The following is a 21,377-nucleotide window of genomic DNA, read 5'->3' as shown; positions in this document are numbered from 1 at the left end:
TGATTCACCAGCTTTCTTGCTACCACTGCCCCCTCTCTTCATTCACTCTCTAGCTTGCTCGATCACAGCTGCTCTCTCTCTCGCTTGCTGATGCTCTCAGCTCTTTCACTCTCTCTCTTTTTCTCTCTTGTCTTTTTTAAAATGAGTTGGGAAGTCAACAGAAAAGTCTAACTTTACTTTTAATGTTATCAAATCAAAAGAAATGTCCTCCCCTCATCCTAGTAACGTCTTTGAACTCAGGCAATCACAGCCGAGCACCCCCTTTTACTCTCACTGCCGGGAGAGGGAGACAGAAGTCCCACGCTCCAGCTTTAAGTTTGTAGAATGGAAATCACAGTCATTAAAACCAAAAGGGTTTATCCCTTTAGGCAGATTGCCATGAAATTTGCTGAGCACATTTATTAGATTATTATGAGATAATAATGAATGTGCTCAGGAAATGTCATGGTAGTCACCTCATGAGATTTGGATATCTCTTGTCTACTAGGGGACATTTGAGCTCGATAGTAGCACTAAAACATGAGGAATCAACCTGAGTGGATCATGAACAATCATAGCACATTTTATCTAAATGTACTCGTACTGTAGGTTACTTTATCGTGTTGATCAAGTGGAAATCTTGACCTGATGTGTTCAGAGGCGGTTTCTTGCTGTGGAGTGATGTGTTAGATGGACAGACCAGCTGACTGACATAGCTGACGTGCCACTGATATTGTAAATATCAGATATAGACTTGTTCCCTTCTCCAGCTTTCTCTTTGTGGGACTGCAGGTTGTGAATCCATCTTTCCCTAACCCTCGGAGAAGGCTACGGCTGCGCGACCTGGCTGAAAGGGTGATTGATGCTCAGGAGAACGAACAGGAGCTCAACAAACTGCTCAACGAGGCTCTGCTGGAGAGAGAGACAGTCCAAGCGTAAGTCAAGAGCCTGGCTGTTAGAACCAAATGAAGATTACCTTAATGATACCGCTTTACTCCTTGTCAGCTAATGTTGCTTATATTTTTTCAAGTTAAAACCCTCCATCTCATTGCTTTTCCGAGCCCCCTCTCTTTCTCTCTTTTTTTACTTTAGCAGGGTCAGATTTTTATGAAGATTTATCATCTGCTGCTGCTAGGAGTTCTGACAGCCTTACTTTGGTTTCTGCTATAAGAGCAGCACCCTCCTCCTACTGTAAACCACAGATTAAGTGCGCTGATTTTTGGTTGGAAGCGTTCCCATACTAGTATTCTTACAATGAACAATACTATACTTATATCATACTTATTCTGATAAATTACTTTGTGAATGATAAACTTGGTGTTTAATGTTGTCTGAACACATGCAGTTGTACAAAAACTTTGATTAGAAAGATTATGAAACTGACCAGATGCTTGATGCCAGCTTTCAGTACTTGACAGTTTTTCATACCTGGTGTTAAGGTCATATTAGGTATCACATAAGATCGCAAAACAGTGTAGAGCTAAGTAGATTGCATCAGTTTTTAATGGTGTAACAATATACTGTAGCATGAGATTCCCTACTACAAAACCGTGGGTTGCTGAAAAATGTATTACAATATCAGGTAAACTGTAGATAATGTAATACCAAAAAGGTGGACATATTATGCCTTTTTTGATTTTTTGTCGTTTACATACTGTTATCATGTCAGATGTTAAACATGGTCAACGTTCCAAAACTTGAGGTGAATGTATGTAAAATGTTCCCTGAAAGTCAAAAGCCAGGATTTCAACTTGCCCTCAATGCTTTGTTTGCAAAGTTACCTCTACTTCCTCCTCATTATGACGTCAGATTGTTCGTGCATGCCCACAAATGGCTGTCCATTCTGTAGCCTTTGTTGCTATGGTTCTTCCATGTGTTGTTCACATTGTCCACTTGCATATTTCTGATTGGATTTCGGCTTGAACATGTATGGATGTATTGGAGAAGTTTCCATTTTGAGTAAAGTGAAATACTACTACTATTGTTTGTTTATGTAGCATCCTGGACTGCTGGAAGTCTGTTAAGGGGCAGCTTCCTGAAGCTGGCAAATCAAGACAGAGTGGGCGTATCGGGCGGGGGGTCTAAAAGAGACAGCTGTAACAGCCTGTTTCAGACAGAGGGGCTGCTGAGTATAAGATAAATAAGGAGTCATGCAAAGATATTCCAGTTTAGTCCCAGACTATAAGTGTACACCCATACATGCTCATGATACGTCCCCTTTAACATGTGATGTAACTGCTGAGGTTCTCTTGTCTCATCAGTCTGAAGGGGAAACACACCAACCAGCTCTCCCTGAGGTTTGTGGATCCAGAGCTGGAGACTCGTTACTCGGTGGAGAAGGAGAAGCAGAGTGGAGCTGCCTTCTCCTGCTCCTGTGTGGTCCTGCTCTTCACTGCAGCTATGGAAGCACTCATAGACCCCTGGTCAGTTCACAAGGCCGGCAGTGGTCTCCTCACACTGTTTTAAAACATTTTTATTCATTTATTATGTGGCCATGTTTGATTCATGTCGTACTCTGGCTGAGACACCTACCCAGAGAGCAAACGAAAACAAACCCAAGCTCACATGGTCTTGGACACAAATCATAAATTTACAAAATGATCCTATTATTTATCCTGTGCTGGGAGAAATCCTCCACTTTTGTGATCTCACACATTTTAATCCATCACTTCTGCAATGTGTACATTTTGCACAGGCCCACTGCCTGTACCATTGCTCTTTGCAAGATTGTTTTCTGCCTTATCTGCATGCAACTGTTCATGACTTAACACAGACGTGTGTTAGAGAGTCTGGACTTGGCCTGTTGACTGCTCTCAGTGCTGTACATCTCTTTCATGGTCTCTGTCTCTTGCTCTATGTTCATGTGTTGTTGAACAGGCTGATTGCAAACTACATCACCTTTGCAGTGGGAGAAGTCCTGCTGCTAATCCTGACAATCTGTTCTCTGGCTGCCATCTTCCCAAGAGTGAGTTTCAACACATTTTCATACTTTTATAAATGGGTGTTTTCTCATGTTTTCACTATCTTTACACATAATTAAGGCAACCTGTAGCCCTATGACTACAGGTAGCAGCACCTTATCTAATTATGGCAACTGCCAATTACTATGTCAATAACATGATGGAACTATTTCTTAAAGAACAGTATATCCAGTCCAGTACTCCTGTGCAGCATCTCTGGCTATAGCGCAGGCTGTCTGATGCAGTTGGTGAGCACAGGTTTGGTTTTGGTCTCTGTACAGGCATGATGGCACAAAACCCGGCAGCCTCGCTGTTATGACAAGATTCCAAAATGCAGAAATCAAATACAGAAATGTTCCATGGTGAAACTATTTCTTGGTGAACAACAGTCGAATGAAGTGACTGCACAGCTTCCTGAAGTCTTGTCATTACAATGAGGTTGACAGGTTTGGTACCATTTTGCCTGTACAGAGACCATAACCGAAAGCTGTGCTCACAGACTCTATCTGGAAATCCACACTATAGCCGGACTGATGTCTTCTTATCTCATTGTCAGAAAGAAAGCAAAGTATTTCTCCCAAAATGTTGAACTATCCCTTTAAAATCCTTTGTCTAGAATCTAGATATTTTAAGACTTTTTTGAACATGTAGATATCCTCTTTCGTAAAAAACATAGTTGTATATTTTTGAGTTTGTTGTATATACTCTTAATACATTTAATGATGGTGCAGTGTCTTGTCATAAAGGACCGCATGGTGGTGTAGCTGCCACCCTTTGTACAGCATATGTACTTGTTGTGAGTTTGGCATGGAGGAGTACTTTGATTCAGCCTGATAATGGAAATTTAGATGCATTGATATCCAGCAGTATTGACTGCCCCTCACAAGCAGCACTCAACCCAGGTCAATCAGCAACACGCATACAGTCAGGCAGTCAATCACACGGCCTGTGAAAATGCAGAGTCACTGGAACTAATGCTCGAGGCTCTTCAGTGCTTATCAATATTGTATCAAATCTCACAATGTCACGAGCCTACAGTACCAGCTCCATGAACTCAACACAGTCCATTAACAGAGGCACGTGTGCATGTTATCATCTTCACTGTACACTGTCACTAGCCACAGACCTTTTTCACAGCAGACATTTTCACATGTCATGGCAGCAAAAACACAGGTGCAACTATTAACATTAATGATGCTTGCATTCTGTGTAGCTGTCCAGGGCTCAGGTATTATGGCGACTGAGACAATCAAATGCATTGGTGTCATCGTTCATATTATTAGGTCCACCTGTGCTTTTACTGTCCATGTCAAGTCAAAATGTCTGCTGAAAAAGGAGGTGCATAGACTTATTCACCAGTACCAGAGTCTGTGTTTGCATCGCTCCACACACAAATGAGTTAGCATGTTTGATTTCCAAAATCAAACATCAGACTTAGGTTGAAAAATAATGGAACACATTTTTAATCAATTCACAATTAGAGTTGTTAAAAATCAGTGGCGTTGAAAAGTAGCAATACAACTAACCTAAAAGCTCATCTAATACATACCCACCCCATCCAGTTTTCCAAGCTGGGAACGAAACCGCAGTTGGAGATGGAGAGGGGCCTTCCTGACAGTGCAAATATAAACGTGACAGCATGAAATGGTGCATGCTCACAGATAGCATAACTCGCTATATAGCCAAAGAGATGCAGCCATTCAATACGGTCAAAAAACTAGCATTTAAAGAAATGCTGCAGACTTCTGACAGGCAGTACGAATTGTTAAAGAATTCTAGCCTTGTACAACAAAGTGAAAGACGACAATCTGAAGGAGATAAAAGACATCTCCCTTTACTCTGCCACTACAGGTATGTGATCAAGCTCAAATATATGAGCTTGACCATACATTACATAACTGCTGACTGGACTCTGCAGTCAAAGTGTTGAGACCAGATACATAGCCCAGCACCATGCTGCTGAGGGTATTGGGCATTGGATGAGTGCAAATGATCTGTATAACTGTCGACAATGGTGCTAACATTGTGGCTGCAGTACGCAAACTTGGCTGGCCATGGCTCAATTGCTTTGGCCACAACCTCCATTTGGCCGGTCCCCATGGCTTGGACAGTGACAAGGATCACACAGCACGTGCCATGGGACTTGTAAGAATCTTGTCAACACTTTCAACCTGAGCTGGATAAAGAGAGAGACCTGAGGAAGGCACAGACTGAAGCCAATCTTCCCCAACACAGTCTAATACTGGTGAGTGATGGATAAATCATTGATAGTTGAGTTAATATGCAACACAAAATATTTAAAGGGTTAATTTAAAGGGTTGTTTTTTTAAATTTATAACTTACTTTGGGGCCTTAATGTACATGCATACTTTTGTGAGCATGTATGTATGAATTTATGTATTAGATCATTGGTTACAGTGTAATATAACCATGTACAATTATTTGTGATAAATAATGGAAATTTAAAAAGTGGTATTTGTTGAATAATGTTGATATAGACTAACTAATGAAAAAGAACAAATGTTATCTTTCCCACAAGATGTCACCACATGATGGGGCACCAAGCAAGAAATGACAGAGAGAGTGCTAGAGCAACTCCCAGCCAAAGGATGTGTCCTGGTTGAAGATCGAAAACATTGCCACCTAAACCCAACCTGGCGGGATGTTTCTGTGTTGTAATCCATTAATGCAGCAATGAAGCTAGTGGCTGATATCACAGATGTTCTCTCAAGGGAAAAATGCGTCACTGTGTACTCATTAAAAGCTGTGTTGGAATTTCTTAAAGGTGAACTTTTATCACCAGAACCCAATGACACTGCACTGACAGCAAAGATAAAGGAAAACATGTGCAGGGTATTGATGGAGAAATACAGCCCACCTGAAATCCAAGACTGAGAAAGGCCACCATCTTGGATCCGAAGTATTGTGGTAGCATGGAGGATGCAGAGGTCTTGGATGATGTCAAACATCAGCTCTTGCAAGAGCTAGTAGACTTGAAAGAGGAAGAGGGAAGTCAAGGAGGTGCCAGTGGTGAGAGCTGCGGGAAAGCTTCAGGGGGAAATGATGGATCTGAACCTCCACCACCCAAGAAGAAGAGACTGAGTGTCCTTCTCCAGAACAGAAGAGCCCAACTCAGAAGTCGTCAGACCCAGGCTGTATTGGTACCAAAAAGAGTGCAAGCTGACGGAGAGTTGACCAAGTTCCTCCAGCAAGAAGCACTTGATGCATCATCTGATTCCTTTATGTGGTGGTGTGATAATCATAAAAGATTTCCGTCAATAGCCAAGTTGGCACAAAAATGCATGTGCATTTGTGCAACAAGCACTAGCTTGAAGAGAAAATTCAGCACAGCTGGCAACATTGTTACCCCAGAGAAATCCTGCCTTAGGCCCCGCAAGGAAAACATGTTGGTGTTCTTTGCTCGGAATCTGCCTAACAGTTAAAATACAGATTTGGCAGCAGATATGGCCTGTTGAGGCATCTGTGCCTTTGTGTTATGTCCAGAGACACTCTACAAGGAGGAGTCCTAAACTGACTTTATGTCAAACATGTTGCTTTGCTCTACTTGTTATTTATGTAGTTGTTATTTATCTCTAACTTATAACTAATACTTTGCACTTTTTGTTAACCATTGAGAAATTGGATTTGAATGACTCTCTATACACTTGTGCCAAATGTTTAAACACATATTAAAGTGCAGTTTTTATTAACAGAACCCTAGAGTCCATTTTATTTATTGTTTTGGTTTTAACAATAATTTCATTTATTGCATTTATTCCTGGGACAATATATTATCAACAAAAGTAGTTATTGTGCGAGGCCTAGGAGTAGATTTGGGTTTGAACGGTAGGGACATGTCCCGACCAATGTCAGGGTGAGTTGTCCCTACCAATATTTTTACCGATCTCAAATATTGCCATTTTAATTTGACATAATGTTAACAGTAAGATCCATGCAGAGTTGCCAGGTTTGTGTATTTTCTGCAAAGAGGGGGTTATTACGATTAAGAGTGAGAAAATGAGATACGGTGGATACCCGCCCTGATTAGTTAGTTAGTTAAATTAAAAAATGTAAGTAGAAGTTTTTGAGGTGATTCAAAGATGGGTTTGAGGATTGCTGTGGCTCTGTCATTAACCTCTTGAATTTAATGAATCAACAAACTGAAAGAAGCACAGAGCTGCAGAATCTCAGGTGAAATTTGGAAACCTTAAAGTAGATACAGTAGTTGGTTCAAATAGAGCACATTACCCACAGGTTATTATACATTTATTTTCTTGTAACAGTTATTGTGACAACCTATCATATGTCAGGTTTAAATGTTAACTTCAGACTCAGATTTACACCAATAAAATAAAGTGTAAAAATCAGAGAAAAATGAACAATAAAAGTCTGGTTTCAGGCAAGTCAGTAATAAATAAAATAAACATTTTGGAGAGTCAGGCTCATCATGTGTGTGCAGACATATATGCATATGAAAGAGAAAAGCGATATAGTGAGAAAGTCTGTTCTCCTCAGTCAGTCTCACGACAGATGGGAATAAGTTGAAAGACTTTTGATGAATTTAAACTGACAATAAAATGACTAAAATGTGAATAAAATGATAAAACCACACTAGTTATCATAAATCATACTGTGACTTTGGAAAGTTTCTTCCTTTATCAAATTTTGTTAATGACATGTTTGTAATATTTTAGGATTTATCAGTGTTGCAGTTTCTTGAGTATAGTTTTTCAGTGTGAACACTCTAAACCCTGTTAGAATTAGTCATTGAGATGGTGTTTGTCTCAGGTCTTTCCCAAGAAACTGGTGTCTTTCTCCACCTGGATAGACCACACACGCTGGGCTCGTAACACCTGGGCCATGGCAGCCATCTTCATCCTCACCATGGCCGACATCATGGACATGGTGAGCTGCTCCCTGCTTTTTCTTACAGCCACAAAAGGCTAAACCAGTGTGGGGATTTTGTTTTGCATATGAAATGTACGCAAAGTACTTTTAGGAATAATAGTAATATTAGTAATTACAGTAGTAAGCTCATGACTTTGTGTCTCTCCATTGTCTAGCTGAGTTGTCTGCCTCGAGTCCCAGATTCAGTCAGCACCACAATGGCTCCCTCCTCCGCCTCCTCATCCTCCTCCTCCACCTGGTCCAGCCCTGACGGTTGCCTGGACAACCCCAAATATTACAGCTTCATTGCTGTGCTGGCACTCATGGCCACCACCATGCTGGTTCAAGTCAGTCACATGGTCAAGCTCACACTGATGCTCCTCATCACAGTGGCCACAGGCATCGTTAACATCTACAGCTGGAGGGACATCTTCGACCGCTACGACATGGCTCGCTTCGGCTACAAGTGAGAAGAAAAAGAGACCTGTACACCTCTTGTAGCACTTTCACTGTGCAAAGATCATTGTGTAACAGTAGTTAAAGACTAACAGTCAGTTGAAGAAATGAACCAGGGTGCATACTCAGTGCAGCCCACTGTTCATTTGGGCTCCTGACTGTTGTTTTAAGACACACTTGAAAAAATGTGAACCCATCTTTTAACATACAATAACTACAGTGTTGGGCTTTCTTGAACTCATGTATTGTAGCATAAATTGTCAATATGTTAATGTTCATCTTTGCAGGTCATACTTGGTGCCCTCCAAGTTCACAATGACAGTTATGATCTTCATTATGATGGTCAGCTTCTATTATTTCTCCCGACATGTAAGTTTGCATCTGCTGTACTTTTACTGCATAGGAAAACATGGTATCTGTAATGTCATTCTTAGGTTAGGATATTGAAGCGTTGGAGGCAGTTTGATTGATCATATCCATCATGATTACTTGAGATGCCTATTGAACTGTGTCAGAAATGCTCTTTTGAAAACTTTTCCAAAAATACACCTCTTAATGAAACGCTGAGCAACATTAACACTATGTACATTATGTCATACAAGTGAATCGCTTACCAGGAAAAAAATTTCGGTCACATCTGCTTTCAAATCCATGTACTTGTCAAATGCTAACACCAGTGTCTATTGTTGGCTGAAGGTGGAGAAGCTTGCCCGCACCCTGTTCCTGTGGAAGATTGAGGTCCATGAGCAGAAGGAGAAGGTGTATGAGATGAGGCGCTGGAACGAAGCACTGGTGACCAACATGCTGCCTGAACACGTCGCTCGACACTTCTTGGGTTCTAAGAAAAGGGATGAGGTAAGATCCTCACATCCACACACCCCAGATCAGTCCTCACTTCACTTTGTGTGTGTACAAGAAATCACTCATTGCTAATCCCAAAAGTAATGTTATATCTTCCTGCTTATCAGTTATTAGACTTCCATTACTTTTCTGTCACACAACTAAAATTGTCAGGAAAAGTCAGGATGTCTCTTATCTATCCTGTGAATTATTAGAAAACCCAGCACGTTTATCTGCAGTGTTACTCTGATACTTGTATCCCATAAATATAAGATCATATTGTAGTATTTCTTTGGTTTGGTTCATTAGTTACACAATATGGTGATGTCTGGCTCTCTTGTTAATCTGCCATGTTCCAGGAGTTGTACAGTCAGTCCTACGATGAGATTGGAGTCATGTTCGCCTCAATCCCCAACTTCTCTGACTTCTACACAGAGGAGAGCATCAATAATGGAGGGATTGAATGCTTACGGTTCCTCAACGAGATCATCTCAGACTTTGACAGTGTAAGCTGGTTTCTTCATTCTGCCTCACTGTGTTTTAGTAGCAGTCTGCAGGCAGGGGACACACATGCTTGTCTGAATCGCCCTCAGTTCTGTGCACTCACAGTAATGTAGCTTCAGGGCAGTCGCAAGTCATTTGCAGCCTTTTTTTGCCTTGTGTTTGGCGTGTCAGGCAACATACATGCTGCCCTTTCCTCTTCAGAGTTGACATTTGAAAGAGTAGTTTGACAAACAATTTTTATGTAACATCATTCCATTATTTATCATAAAGTATCAGGTCTTTATCAGGGAAATTCTAGGTGATATTAGGGTTACTACCATTATTATGGAAAGCATGATACGCAATTAAATCATGATTAGTTATTTGCTAGATGTAAATAGTGCAACCGTAACCTTTAAACTGTATCCATGACAGCTGCTGGATGAGACTCAGTTCCGCTGCATCACAAAAATCAAGACCATCGGTAGCACCTACATGGCAGCATCAGGTGTCACCCCAGACATCAGCAATGGCTACACCTGTATGAAGGTCAGCATGGTCACATGACCTGTCCAGCCCTGACTTATCAACCTAACATGAAAATTACTCCTTTAGAATACAATGTGATGATATAACAGAATACTATATACAGAGTCTTTCTTTCTTGGACCTCTCAAATGATTATTATTGAAATACTTACTGTTCTCACCAGCCATGATGATTGTTGTGTTGAGGTGCAGTTTGAGCTGTTTTGTGTTTGTTTGTCAGAAGGAGGAGCAGTCTGACAGAGAGCGCTGGCAGCACCTGGCAGACCTGGCAGACTTTGCTCTGGCCATGAAGGTCACACTCATGAACATCAACTACCAGTCATTTAACAACTTCATGCTACGCATTGGTATGTGCCAACCCGCCAACCCTTCACCTGTGTGTGTGTGTGTGTGTGTGTGTGTGTGTGTGTGTGTGTGCATGCATGCATGTGTGTGTTGTTGTTTTGTACTTCTGTCCTTGTAGGAATCAAAAGCAAAAGTTTATTGCTGCCACTAACGCTAACTTACTAAAGCCAAAGATGATGTCCTATGTCAGTGTCTTGTTTCCAGTCCACAACTCAAAGATATTCACTTTACTGTCATAGAGGACTAAAGAAACCAGAAAATATTCACATTTGAGAAGCTGGAATGACAGAATTTGGACATATTTTTCTTAAAACCACTGGAAACCCAAATCCACAAAAGTCTTCTGACTGTGTCATTTAGGGTCTTATGTACATAATCTTAAGCATCTAAAAAAAAAAATTAAAAAATTAGTTTCAATCCAAATTCGAAATATTGTCATTTAAGTTCTTGTAAAGTTTCCTGATATTTGCAGTTTATTTGCTGTGTTGGAGGCAAGGCTCAGTCAGTTAGAGATGTGGCTCTGCACCACGGAAATCCAGTTGTTAGCTACTGTAGTTAGCCAGCTCCCAGTAGCCGGTGCGGGTGTCAATCAAAACGTGATCTGCCTCCCAGTCTTGAAAAATGGTCTAAACAGCAAAATGAGCTGTTTTTTGAGCTAGGTTTTATAATAGTTATGAATGTTTATTTTCACTCAGATTTTTGGGGATGCTTAATGAGGCACTTGATATAAAATAAATAAATACATAAATAATTAAAAATAATATAAAATAAATATATGTAATATAATAATTATTATATATAAAATAATAATAGAAATACAAATAAATCTTGGATCTGGATCCAAATTTAAACTTTAAGAAAAATGTTTTTAAAAAATGGTTAAAACCATAAAGTACAATTTAACAAATTTTAGACATATTAGAAACTGTTTCTCTTTGGACACAGCCAAGATATTTATGCATGCTATGATTCTTTCCCATATGTCTTATTGCATCACATGTTGGGGGCAGGCTGGAGAAACAGCCATAAAACTTCTTGAGTCCTTATACAAATAAACTCTAAAAACTCTTGACAAAAAGCCAATGCATTTCCATCACTGTAGGGTACTAGAGAAATACAATTTACTGAGCTTTGACAATTTTAGAATATTTTCAAATTTGTGCCTAGTTTATAAAATTTTAAATGGTTTGGCCCCTCCTCCACTATGTGACTTTGTGAACACTCGCTCAGTAAGTTCTATTAGATCCTCCAGAATATCCTCTATACAAGATTGTACCATACCATTTCATTGCACTGCATTTGGAATACCCTACCTGATGATATGACGAGCTGCAGTTCCATCAGTACATTCAAAACCAAATTAAAAAATCTGCTTAAAACTACTCAGCTCTGTAACCACTGAATCTAAATTTCATCTCATGGTCTTCTCATGAACGCAAATAATCTTGCTTTTAATCTGACAAGCTTGCATTATTAATTTCTAGTTGATATTGTGGGTGTATATGATGTGCTAGTGTGTGTAGTTTTGTATTTTGTATTATATGTCCTGTGCTTTTTGCTTTGTGCTGTTTGTTATTGTGCTGTTACATGTTTTAATTGTGACCTTCTGAAGGGACTGCAGATGAAAATCTCTGATACAGTACATCAAATGGTAACATTTATGTTTAACACAGTACATGGTCCCAATAAATAAGTAATTAAACCTTGATTCCATATATGCATTTTTACTATTTCATGCCAAATTCACAGAAGTTTTAAGGAATGACTCCAAACAATTAAATGATTATCAAAGTAGTTGGTGATTCATTTAATAGTTGGCAGCTAATCGATTAATTGACATCGTTGCAGCTCTGCAAAACTTCTAACAGTTATGGTAATATTGGGGAAAATCCTCCTGTGTAATGGAAATGAGGCCTAGAGTACAGGATTTTTGGACTTTTAAATGAAAGAAAATCTGCTTTCTGCAAGAGTTAGATTTGAAAATCAACTTGTGTTATCAATGTACTGTAAATTCTGAAATAAAAGTCAAAAATATTCAATGCAAAAGGTCACTCCCTAATAAAGACCTGATAAAATTGCCTGTAAGGTAATAGCTCACATGGTAAATTAGCAGCTCCTTGGCAACTCTGTTGTTGTACTGATGGAATCAGTGTGGGAATGTGCATTATATAAAAAAAAATGCAGACTTACTAAAATATGATTGAATATATGCAAAATTAGGAATAAAAGTGCGTCTCTGAATGAACCTGTGTGAAATGAAGGCCTGGTTCTCCCTGCAATTTTGGTAAATATTTGAGAATGTGTCAGTTTGCTGCAGCTGAGAGGAGCATCCCTGTCTGACTCAATGAAACAGCATGGATTCACCCTCTGGTGTCAGTATGGTTAGACGCAGGAACTCCACATCTGACATGCATCATCCAAATAAAAGTTGTTAAATAACCTTAAAGGATCTTTAACTTTCTCCTCTCTTTGGTGTGTTCTTGTATACGGCATCACAGGGTCACATCACTTCTGGCTGGTGAAGCCTTTAAAATACTTACTGGACCTCTTGCTTCCATTTGGGGCTGTCACTGTGTGACTATTACAATTAAAGGTGCAGTGTGTAGAATTTAGTGGCATCTAGCAGAATGGACTTGGCAGAAGTGGAATATAATATTCAAAAGTATGTTATAATTAGCGTATAATCACCTGAAAATAAGAATCATCGTGTTTTCGTTACCTTAGAATGCGCCCTTCATATCTACATAGGGAGCGGGTCCTCTTCCACAGAGCCCTCCATGTTGCACCACCATGTTTCTACAGTAGCCCAGAATGGACAAACCAAACACTGGCTCTATAGAGGACCTTTTGTGTTTTTCACAAGTTTTACAGCTACTGTAGGTTCTCCTACATGCTTAGCAGGGGAGGGAGAATTCAGTTGGTTGCAATCTGCAAACTCACCTCTAGATGCCACTTCTTAATCTACACACTGCACCTTTAAGAGATTTTTTTTTTTTTTTTTTTTTTTTTTTACAAATTGGGTCTTATATCTATAGTTTTGTGTGTTATTTATTATTGTGGTAACACATTTTACTCGCCAACTGAAGTGGTGAGATCTAGGGATTGATGACTCTGCAGGACATGAGTGAAGAGAGAGTATACAGGGCAACCTCACAAGAGGGCTGTTAAAGTCCACATTTTATTCACATGACATAAACCACATCTAAGTTAAAAATGAAGGTGAATGTTGAATTTATTACCCAAACTGTGATTGTAAATGTTCATGAACTTTTGCAGAACTCCTTATGGAATCAACTTTTACCTATTGTACTTGAAAAGTTGTATGCACATGCAGTTTTACAATGCAGACAACTTAGTCACATTCTGTTTCACTTCCAAAGGAGTAGTTAGATGTTCATGTATTCATATAGATATTCAGCTGTGGATTTCTTCTTTCAACTAAAAATCAGGTTTACTGCACATTTGTGCCAAACATTTTCAAATGCAAGCTGTATAGTTCTATATTTATTTTACCTGCTGTTCATGATATCAGTTGGTTTGATTTATTTCTGTATAATATGAAAATCAATCCACAGACTCTTGAAACTTGCTGGAGTTTTGTAATCATCACAGTCATGAATGAATACAAAACATTGTCAAAGTTGCATCATCAGTCTGAGGCTTTTCAAAACAACCTGCACTTAAATCATGTATCATGTCTCCGGAATCTGCTTAATAACATTCATATTATATGGAATTGCAGTGAAACCAGTGGCTGCTTGTCATTGTAGAGAAACATCATGGTTTGCTAACTATTATGAAAAGTATGTGATTCACAGTAAGTATGCAAAAACATGTAAAACCAGTGATATGGTCCTTTAAAAAAAACCTGTCAGGTAAGCGGCTGGCATACTCCTTCAGACATGCCTGATGGATGGTTGAATATCATCCGACAGGCTATCCAATCCCGCAGCTTTCTGACGGTGTATAAGGGGGGGGGGGGGGCTGTGCACGGCCATTTCAACACCGATGAGCAATTGGTCAGCTGTGCAGAGGTGAGAAAGGAGCCAGGGTTTAAACTTTTCTCTCTAGCTCTCCTTTGTCATTCGTGATGCAACTATTTCTGTCACTTTTCATGTGAACAGCTATGACTGCCTTCCAGGAGAGACTGTCGGATGATATCTCTCCCACCCCCTCCGCTCTCAGTGACTTTGAGTGTAGCTGTTCAGGACAACTATTAACATATTTGACGTGGTCGTAAGAACCAGTTCTGATCAACCACAAATCAAGATGTAGTCTGACTGCTGGAGTTGTTTGTCTGCCTGGACTTTGTAATAAAGATGTAGCCACTGGTGTTACCCTAACTGAAAGGAAAGATGGACAAACTACAAAAACATGTTCTTACAAGTAAAACATGTAAGTATATTCAGTATTTTTTATTAGCAGTCATAATCTCACATGTCACATTTGTCAACACTCTCCTCCAGGTCTGAATAAAGGTGGAGTGTTAGCAGGAGTGATCGGTGCCCGCAAACCCCACTATGACATCTGGGGCAACACTGTGAATGTGGCCAGTCGCATGGAGTCCACAGGGGTGATGGGAAACATCCAGGTACAGCACCAGACTTTACTGCCCACCACTGTTTACACAACTTTCATTGTGAATAAATTATACAAATTCAAGATATATGTGTCAGTTTTAGCTCCACTGGCAAAAAAGAAATCAAATTTTGCATTCAAATGACATGAAATGTGTGAATAGGTACTTGTTTTCTGGTGCATTTATCATCACTTCAGAGATGAAAATTTCAAATGAAAAATTCAATCATATTATTAATTCAATAATTTCTTTTCAGAATTACCTTCCATTGATCAAATGAACAGTACATGTACAATAAGAAAGGCCAGTTGCCACATTTATTTGTATGGTAATATCTTATTTTTTTCATATTAAGCACAGTGTTTTGCTGTGTTACATTATAGATTCCATGTTGCATCTGTTCCACAAGTAAAGTAATTCTATATGAAGTGCTCGTTGCATCTTCAGTGTTACTTTAGTTCATTTTGTTTTGCAAACACAAATACAACTTTGCATATTCGATTTCAAATGAATGTGTCACATGTTTTCTGAGAAACAGTGTGAAAGCCTTATCATGTTGTCTGTGTGTGTTGCCCCCAGGTTGTGGAGGACTGCTACAACATCCTGAAAGAGTACGGTTTCCGCTTTGTGAGGAGGGGGCCCATCTTTGTGAAGGGGAAAGGGGAGCTGCTCACCTATTTTCTGAAGGGAAGAGACAAACAAGGCTCATTTATCAACGGCTCCTCTGTCACTCTGCCACACCAGGTGGTTGACAGCTAAGGACTAAACACACACACACACACACACACACACACACACACACACTCCCCAGTAATCACGTTTATGTGTGATGAATGCAGAGAGGGGCAGAGGAAAGAGTTTAGAATGAGAAGTCATTTGCCTAGAAACCTGGGCTTTTTTTCAATTCTGTGAACAAAATGTTTACTGGTTGGATAAAAATAATAGTGACACACTTCATACACACCTGTGACAGGATACCTGACATTACTGAGCACACACACACGTTCACTGTCTATGGAAAGATATACATGCCAGTAGAGATTGTATTTGAATTAAAACGTCATGTTCAACTTGAACCATGGAATTCAAAACATTCATAATTTGAATGAGTTCATTGAAAAGATTAGAAACTGAGCATGATTTAAGAGACTTATTTAATGTGGATCTGGAACTGCATCCACATACCCATAGTAAGTAGATATGGTTTATTTATATACGGCAGCTGCAGCTCAACCCCAAAGTGCTCCCCAAATGTAAGTGCCAAATGAATGTAATATAACACTTTTCTAGAGTAGACATCACAAAGTGCATCACAATAAAAGACAGAAGCATCAGACGTGAAGATACAGACGCTATATATGAGAGGAAAAAATACAAAATAACATAAGTAGACTACATGTAGGCTGGTCTAGATGGGACAGGCTGGCATTTGCAAGGTCAAGCACAAGGGTTATCATGCCACCTAGTCTAGGGATGGCCAGATGTTTTTATTTAAATGCAGCCGTTCATGAAAACTTAAGATATAGTTGAAGTCTGAGACATCCTCTTAATTAACAAACAGAGAAAAAGAGAGCCTCCTTTACCAAAATCACAAACATATTTTCTCACTAACCTCCGTGGTATCTAGTCATGCATATAGTTTGGTTTCACCCCTAAAATTTCTGCCTCAAACCCCAACGAGTAAGCTGGAAGCCTGTAGATTTGAAGCAGCTTCTCCAGTGTTCTCTACCAAAGTTTGCATACTAATGCAGCAGATTTGACATCCACTACTATTACACTGTCAGTCACACACACACAGCTGCCTCTGCTGCTGGTCAATAAAAACTGGCCAATCAGTTTCAGCAGCTAATTATGTACATTTACATCCCACAAACACCATAAAAACATTTTGCATCAAACACCCAGTTTTCAACATTGCAGCTTTTCTGTAATTTTGCCAAAAACCTGCATCTAAAAGTGCCCCAAATCTTTAGGAAATCAACCTCTTGTGTCTTCTTGCACATGTTCATATGAAGTGCAGTTTCAGACACATTCAGTTTCATCCTACTGCTAAACACATTGAATCTTTCACTTGAGTTATTCAAATGAAAATGGTTTTGAATTCAACATTTCAGCATGAGGATGACTAATTGAATCGGATGCCGTTTAAATACAATGATTGGTTTTATCTCTTTCCATGAACATCTCTCAAATAAGAACTGAACACTGATCACACACATGAGCCTTTTTTTTGCAAAAACACTAGTTATGATGCCATCTCCTCCACACATTATATTGCAGGGCTTTTGGGCACCCAGCTTAAATTTTGGACATTACTCCCCATTTACAAAATACTTCCATGTAAGGACACCTGATGGACTGAACTGAGTTTAGATTTTATGTCTCTGATGAGGAAGAGGATTTGGAAGTGGACCAATACAATGCCAGAGTGTGACGATCCAGACTGATCTGCCACCTGCTGCTGCCCATGTGTAGTATGAGAGTGTGTGCTTTGCTCATAGGGTATTTTTCCACAGTCAAAGTGTTCTTTCTCCTTGATTCTGATCTGGGGTCTGGTCAGGTCTGTCAGTACTGTGCTCTACTCTCTGTTCCTGGACCTCCTACAGCACACTCCAATGCTGGCTTCTGGATGTTTCTGAGTTGAAAGTTAAAGGATAACAGACATCTGTACTGTGTGTGAGTGTGTAAATGATGTGTCTTAGGAGAGGGGACAGTTGACGGTGTCCAGAGTGTAGCACACAAGGCAGAAAAATTTTTTACACTGATTTTGGACAGATGGAAGTGCCTATCACAGCTGTGATTACCATTTTTAATTTAGTTGAAGGATTCCATGGCCCTCATCAGGCAGGGACAATCTTCTCAAGTCCTTTCACATTGCTATTAAAAGAGAATTCCAGTTTATTACAACTTGGCTTTTATTTTTGTAGCTCTGGCCACAGTGACATCACCAAAAATAGAACAACAAGAAACACGAGCAGTCAGATGATCAGACAGGTTGGAAAGAAACTTCCAGGGAAGTCAATGAAAGCAAACTGTAAAATCCATCTCAGTTTACACACCCACTTCCTGTTTTAACTTTGACCAACTGTACTCATACAATGAGGGGTTATTAGTGATATTTCAGGTCACAGGCTCTCAGTTTGACCTCCAAATAAAAATAATCATCTGGATAAACTGTTGACTTGTTTATAACCTGTCTGACCATCTGACTGCTTATGTTTCTTGATCCTTTGGTCCTATTTTAGTTATGTCACTGTGACATAGTGTATGATCTCAGCAGTTAACTTGGTGAGTATGTTAGGAAAGCCAAAAAGTATGCAGGCTGTAATAAACTGCAATTTTCCTTTAACTGCACGGAGATCATGAGGAAAAGATGGCTGTTGGGAGGAACAAAAGTAAATTGAGAGCGTAGTCTATTTCCTGAAGTAAAATGACAACAGCAACAAAAAGTTTAAATACATGAAGGTGAACTTTCCATGTTGCTTGCACAACATTTGGATCGACACCATCTCTTCTTGGTGTTAACATACAATCTGTGTCTGGATAATGATGTCTAATAATGGGGCCTTTGGATTTACAACTAGAATTAATAAACATTCTTGTTTACTTGATTCTGTCTTAGGTAGGTGAGCTAGCTGCCTTTCTGTAGAAGGTTTCTAGTTTTACCTTGACAGCGCTATGAAGCACTGTTTTCCACCTTTCTTCATGGACAAGTGTCATCCATTTTTTGATTAACTTCTTAGATGTTACCTGTAGCTTACAGGCAGCTTGAGATAGCAGGAAGAGGCGGAGTTAGGTCACTGGAGTTAGGTGACATGTTTTCTTAAGGCTGTGGTCAGACTGCACAAATGTCATTTAAACCTGACTTAAATCTGATCACAATGTGAGGCAGACCATCTCCAGATGTGCATTCTCTCTACATTTACACCGCACTGCATTAACATGGGTTTCCCCTTGTCTAGATAAGGTATCCAGATGTAGATCTCATTTAATACTAGGTAGAAATGGGGTCTCGCTTTTCCAGTCGACTTTCAACTGTGTGTTTTTTTTTTTTTAATTCCTGCTTGCTTTGTCAAGTAAAGGGCCACATATAGTCCAAAATGGACACATACAGCAGATGCACACAGGGTTTTGTTTATACTGCTTTGGTAGTCTGTATATGCTAACGTGTTCACACAGATGTTGCAGTTGCTAGATATGGTCTGTCTACCCAAGGTGGAAATAAGGTGGAAAAGGTTGGCGCCTAAAACAGCAGGTAAATTAGAAAAGTGTGTCAAGGGCCACTTGAATTAATTACATAAAAAGTTTGAACCAGTCGCAGGCAAACAGTCTATTGGGAAATGGTGACTATCAGCAGGTCAGCCAGCCTTTCATTTTGCTTGTGGCAACAAAACGAATGTGATTGCATTTGGGGAACTTGACTGACATCATTCACAATGTTTGTACTTGGGATGTACGAGGCTTTGATGTGCCAGCAGCGACATGCAGAAGGAGCACACCCACCTGATAGGAAGCAGCTGTATGTATGTTTTGGGGGAAAGTATTTAGGAAGCCACTGCTCTTTCCTCTGCTGATTGTAAAGCCCATTAGTGTCTCTGTAGAATGGGATCAAAGTGCAATAGTTTCTTCTTCTACAAACCTGACACTCTCCTCTCTTAAGGAAAGGTTTAATCATTCCTTCCCCTTTAATTCATATTTTTTATAATGTAATGTACAAGTTTTGTTCTATTTAAAGAAAGGGAAAGAGGACTGAAGGTGTCCTCATTGTACATAGAGTTTAGACAGTGTTTACTGGTCAGATTAATTTATTGGAAATGACAGGGACGTTCTTTTTTTTTTTCTTACGCAGAAGTGAAAGTGCCAATGATAAAGGAATGGCTTTGGATGTAAAAGCTAAAAGGTGGACCATAGTTGTTTCCTGATTTGTATTTCAATCTCAGGTGTGGGAACAAAATAGCACTTTGAATAATGTGTCAACTCTGTATTTGATTCCAGGTTTTGGTTGCAACACAATTTTTGTGCTAAATACCAACAAACACAGCAACACTGAAACGCCAGAGCCCACGCCAGCAGGGCTAGCTGACGGCAACAAAACGATTAAATCCTGAGTTTCGAGTTGTTCTTACTTTTCAGATTTTCTCAGAATTTGATTCCGAACTTTGATTCCTCTTCACAGTTTTTGTGGATTGAATTAGACATACTGTAGGTCTACTCAACCTGTTCTCAGCAGTTGATCCCAATCCTGTTTTTTCAGTTGAAGAATTTCTCAATCAGTGTACCCTCATGCATTTCAGTTGTCATCATAAGGTGAATTGATTAAAAAATCTAATAAAGATGAGCCTCAGTGTCATGATTACTGCACGGTAACTGGAAACTACAGTACAGTGATTGTGAAAGAGCTCTTCATCGCTACATCACAACATCACTGCAGGATGACTGAGTCTGAGCAAAGAGGCTGACAAGAGCATCAGCTGATTCATCTGTAAAACACTTCAGCTGTAAGAAAGTGTAAAGGCTACTGCTTTGACGTCACAGCCGCCATATTTCTATGACCCCCACCCATCCCCCGCGAAAATTTTGAAGACTACAGTATAAATCCATGCATTTTAATGCATTTTGAGATGAACAATAATTGCATAGGAAATTACCTAAATTACCTGACAAGTGTTCTAACACTCATTACTCAAGTCCATCCAAACAATAAACCATAATCTAAAAGTTACACATGGCATGACAGTGAAAAATTAGTGTATAAAATATAGTAGAACAAAGGGAGAAGATTGAGAAAAGAATAATGCTAAAGAATAATGGTGATGGAAGCCTCTTCCACAAATGAAAGTTATTTAGGCAATGGGGGGAAAATGACATAAATACGGTACTCCTTGGTGTTTAGCCAGGGTTTGAAATCCTCAGATTAACAGACCTAAACAAGCTGTTCAGAATTATTGCCCTTGATGATGTCACAATGGGGAAACAAGCAATGAATTAGCATTGATTCATCAGTTGGCTGTGCTTTTTGGAGCCAGGACCACTGCTTATCTAATGTACTGTAGCCCGCTGCCCAGTTTGTAATTCTTTTTTTACTCTTAGGTGTGAGGTAGCCAGGCATGGTTGGAAATAATTAATCTTAAATTTGGTGGTTGCTACACCCACCAAAAATGGCATATTAATACAAGAGAAGAAAGAGGTGCTTGAAATTTTTTGACTTGGAAAATTAAAATTTCAATACATTTTTTTACAAAGAAAAATTACTAACATTTTTCACAGATTCAAGGAAGTTGTTTAAATTGTTGAAAAGAT

The 21,377-nt window shown here is 39.4% G+C and overlaps 1 protein-coding gene across 4 annotated transcripts in view; it reads left to right on the top strand.

The window, feature by feature from the left end:
• Positions 1-20,415, top strand: part of adcy3a (adenylate cyclase 3a) — a 42,190-nt gene extending 21,775 nt beyond the window's left edge. For 3 of the 4 annotated variants that reach the window (XM_044360275.1, XM_044360272.1, XM_044360273.1), the window contains exons 10-21: positions 772-914; positions 2,241-2,402; positions 2,857-2,944; positions 7,728-7,844; positions 8,003-8,292; positions 8,570-8,651; positions 8,979-9,137; positions 9,482-9,628; positions 10,041-10,154; positions 10,374-10,500; positions 14,965-15,089; positions 15,657-20,415. In XM_044360275.1, coding sequence (XP_044216210.1) covers positions 772-914; positions 2,241-2,402; positions 2,857-2,944; positions 7,728-7,844; positions 8,003-8,292; positions 8,570-8,651; positions 8,979-9,137; positions 9,482-9,628; positions 10,041-10,154; positions 10,374-10,500; positions 14,965-15,089; positions 15,657-15,836 — 1,734 coding nt within the window. In that variant the 3' untranslated portion in view covers positions 15,837-20,415. The remainder of the gene's footprint in view (positions 1-771; positions 915-2,240; positions 2,403-2,856; positions 2,945-7,727; positions 7,845-8,002; positions 8,293-8,569; positions 8,652-8,978; positions 9,138-9,481; positions 9,629-10,040; positions 10,155-10,373; positions 10,501-14,964; positions 15,090-15,656) is intronic. The other variant, XM_044360274.1, reaches the window with a different exon arrangement.
• Positions 20,416-21,377: the final 962 nt, after the last annotated feature.

This window comes from Thunnus albacares, chromosome 8 (genome assembly GCF_914725855.1).
Source record: "Thunnus albacares chromosome 8, fThuAlb1.1, whole genome shotgun sequence".
Classification (NCBI taxonomy): domain Eukaryota; kingdom Metazoa; phylum Chordata; class Actinopteri; order Scombriformes; family Scombridae; genus Thunnus; species Thunnus albacares.
The sequence above is the reverse complement of the archived record's forward strand: the minus strand, read 5'-3'. Positions and strand labels throughout refer to the sequence as shown.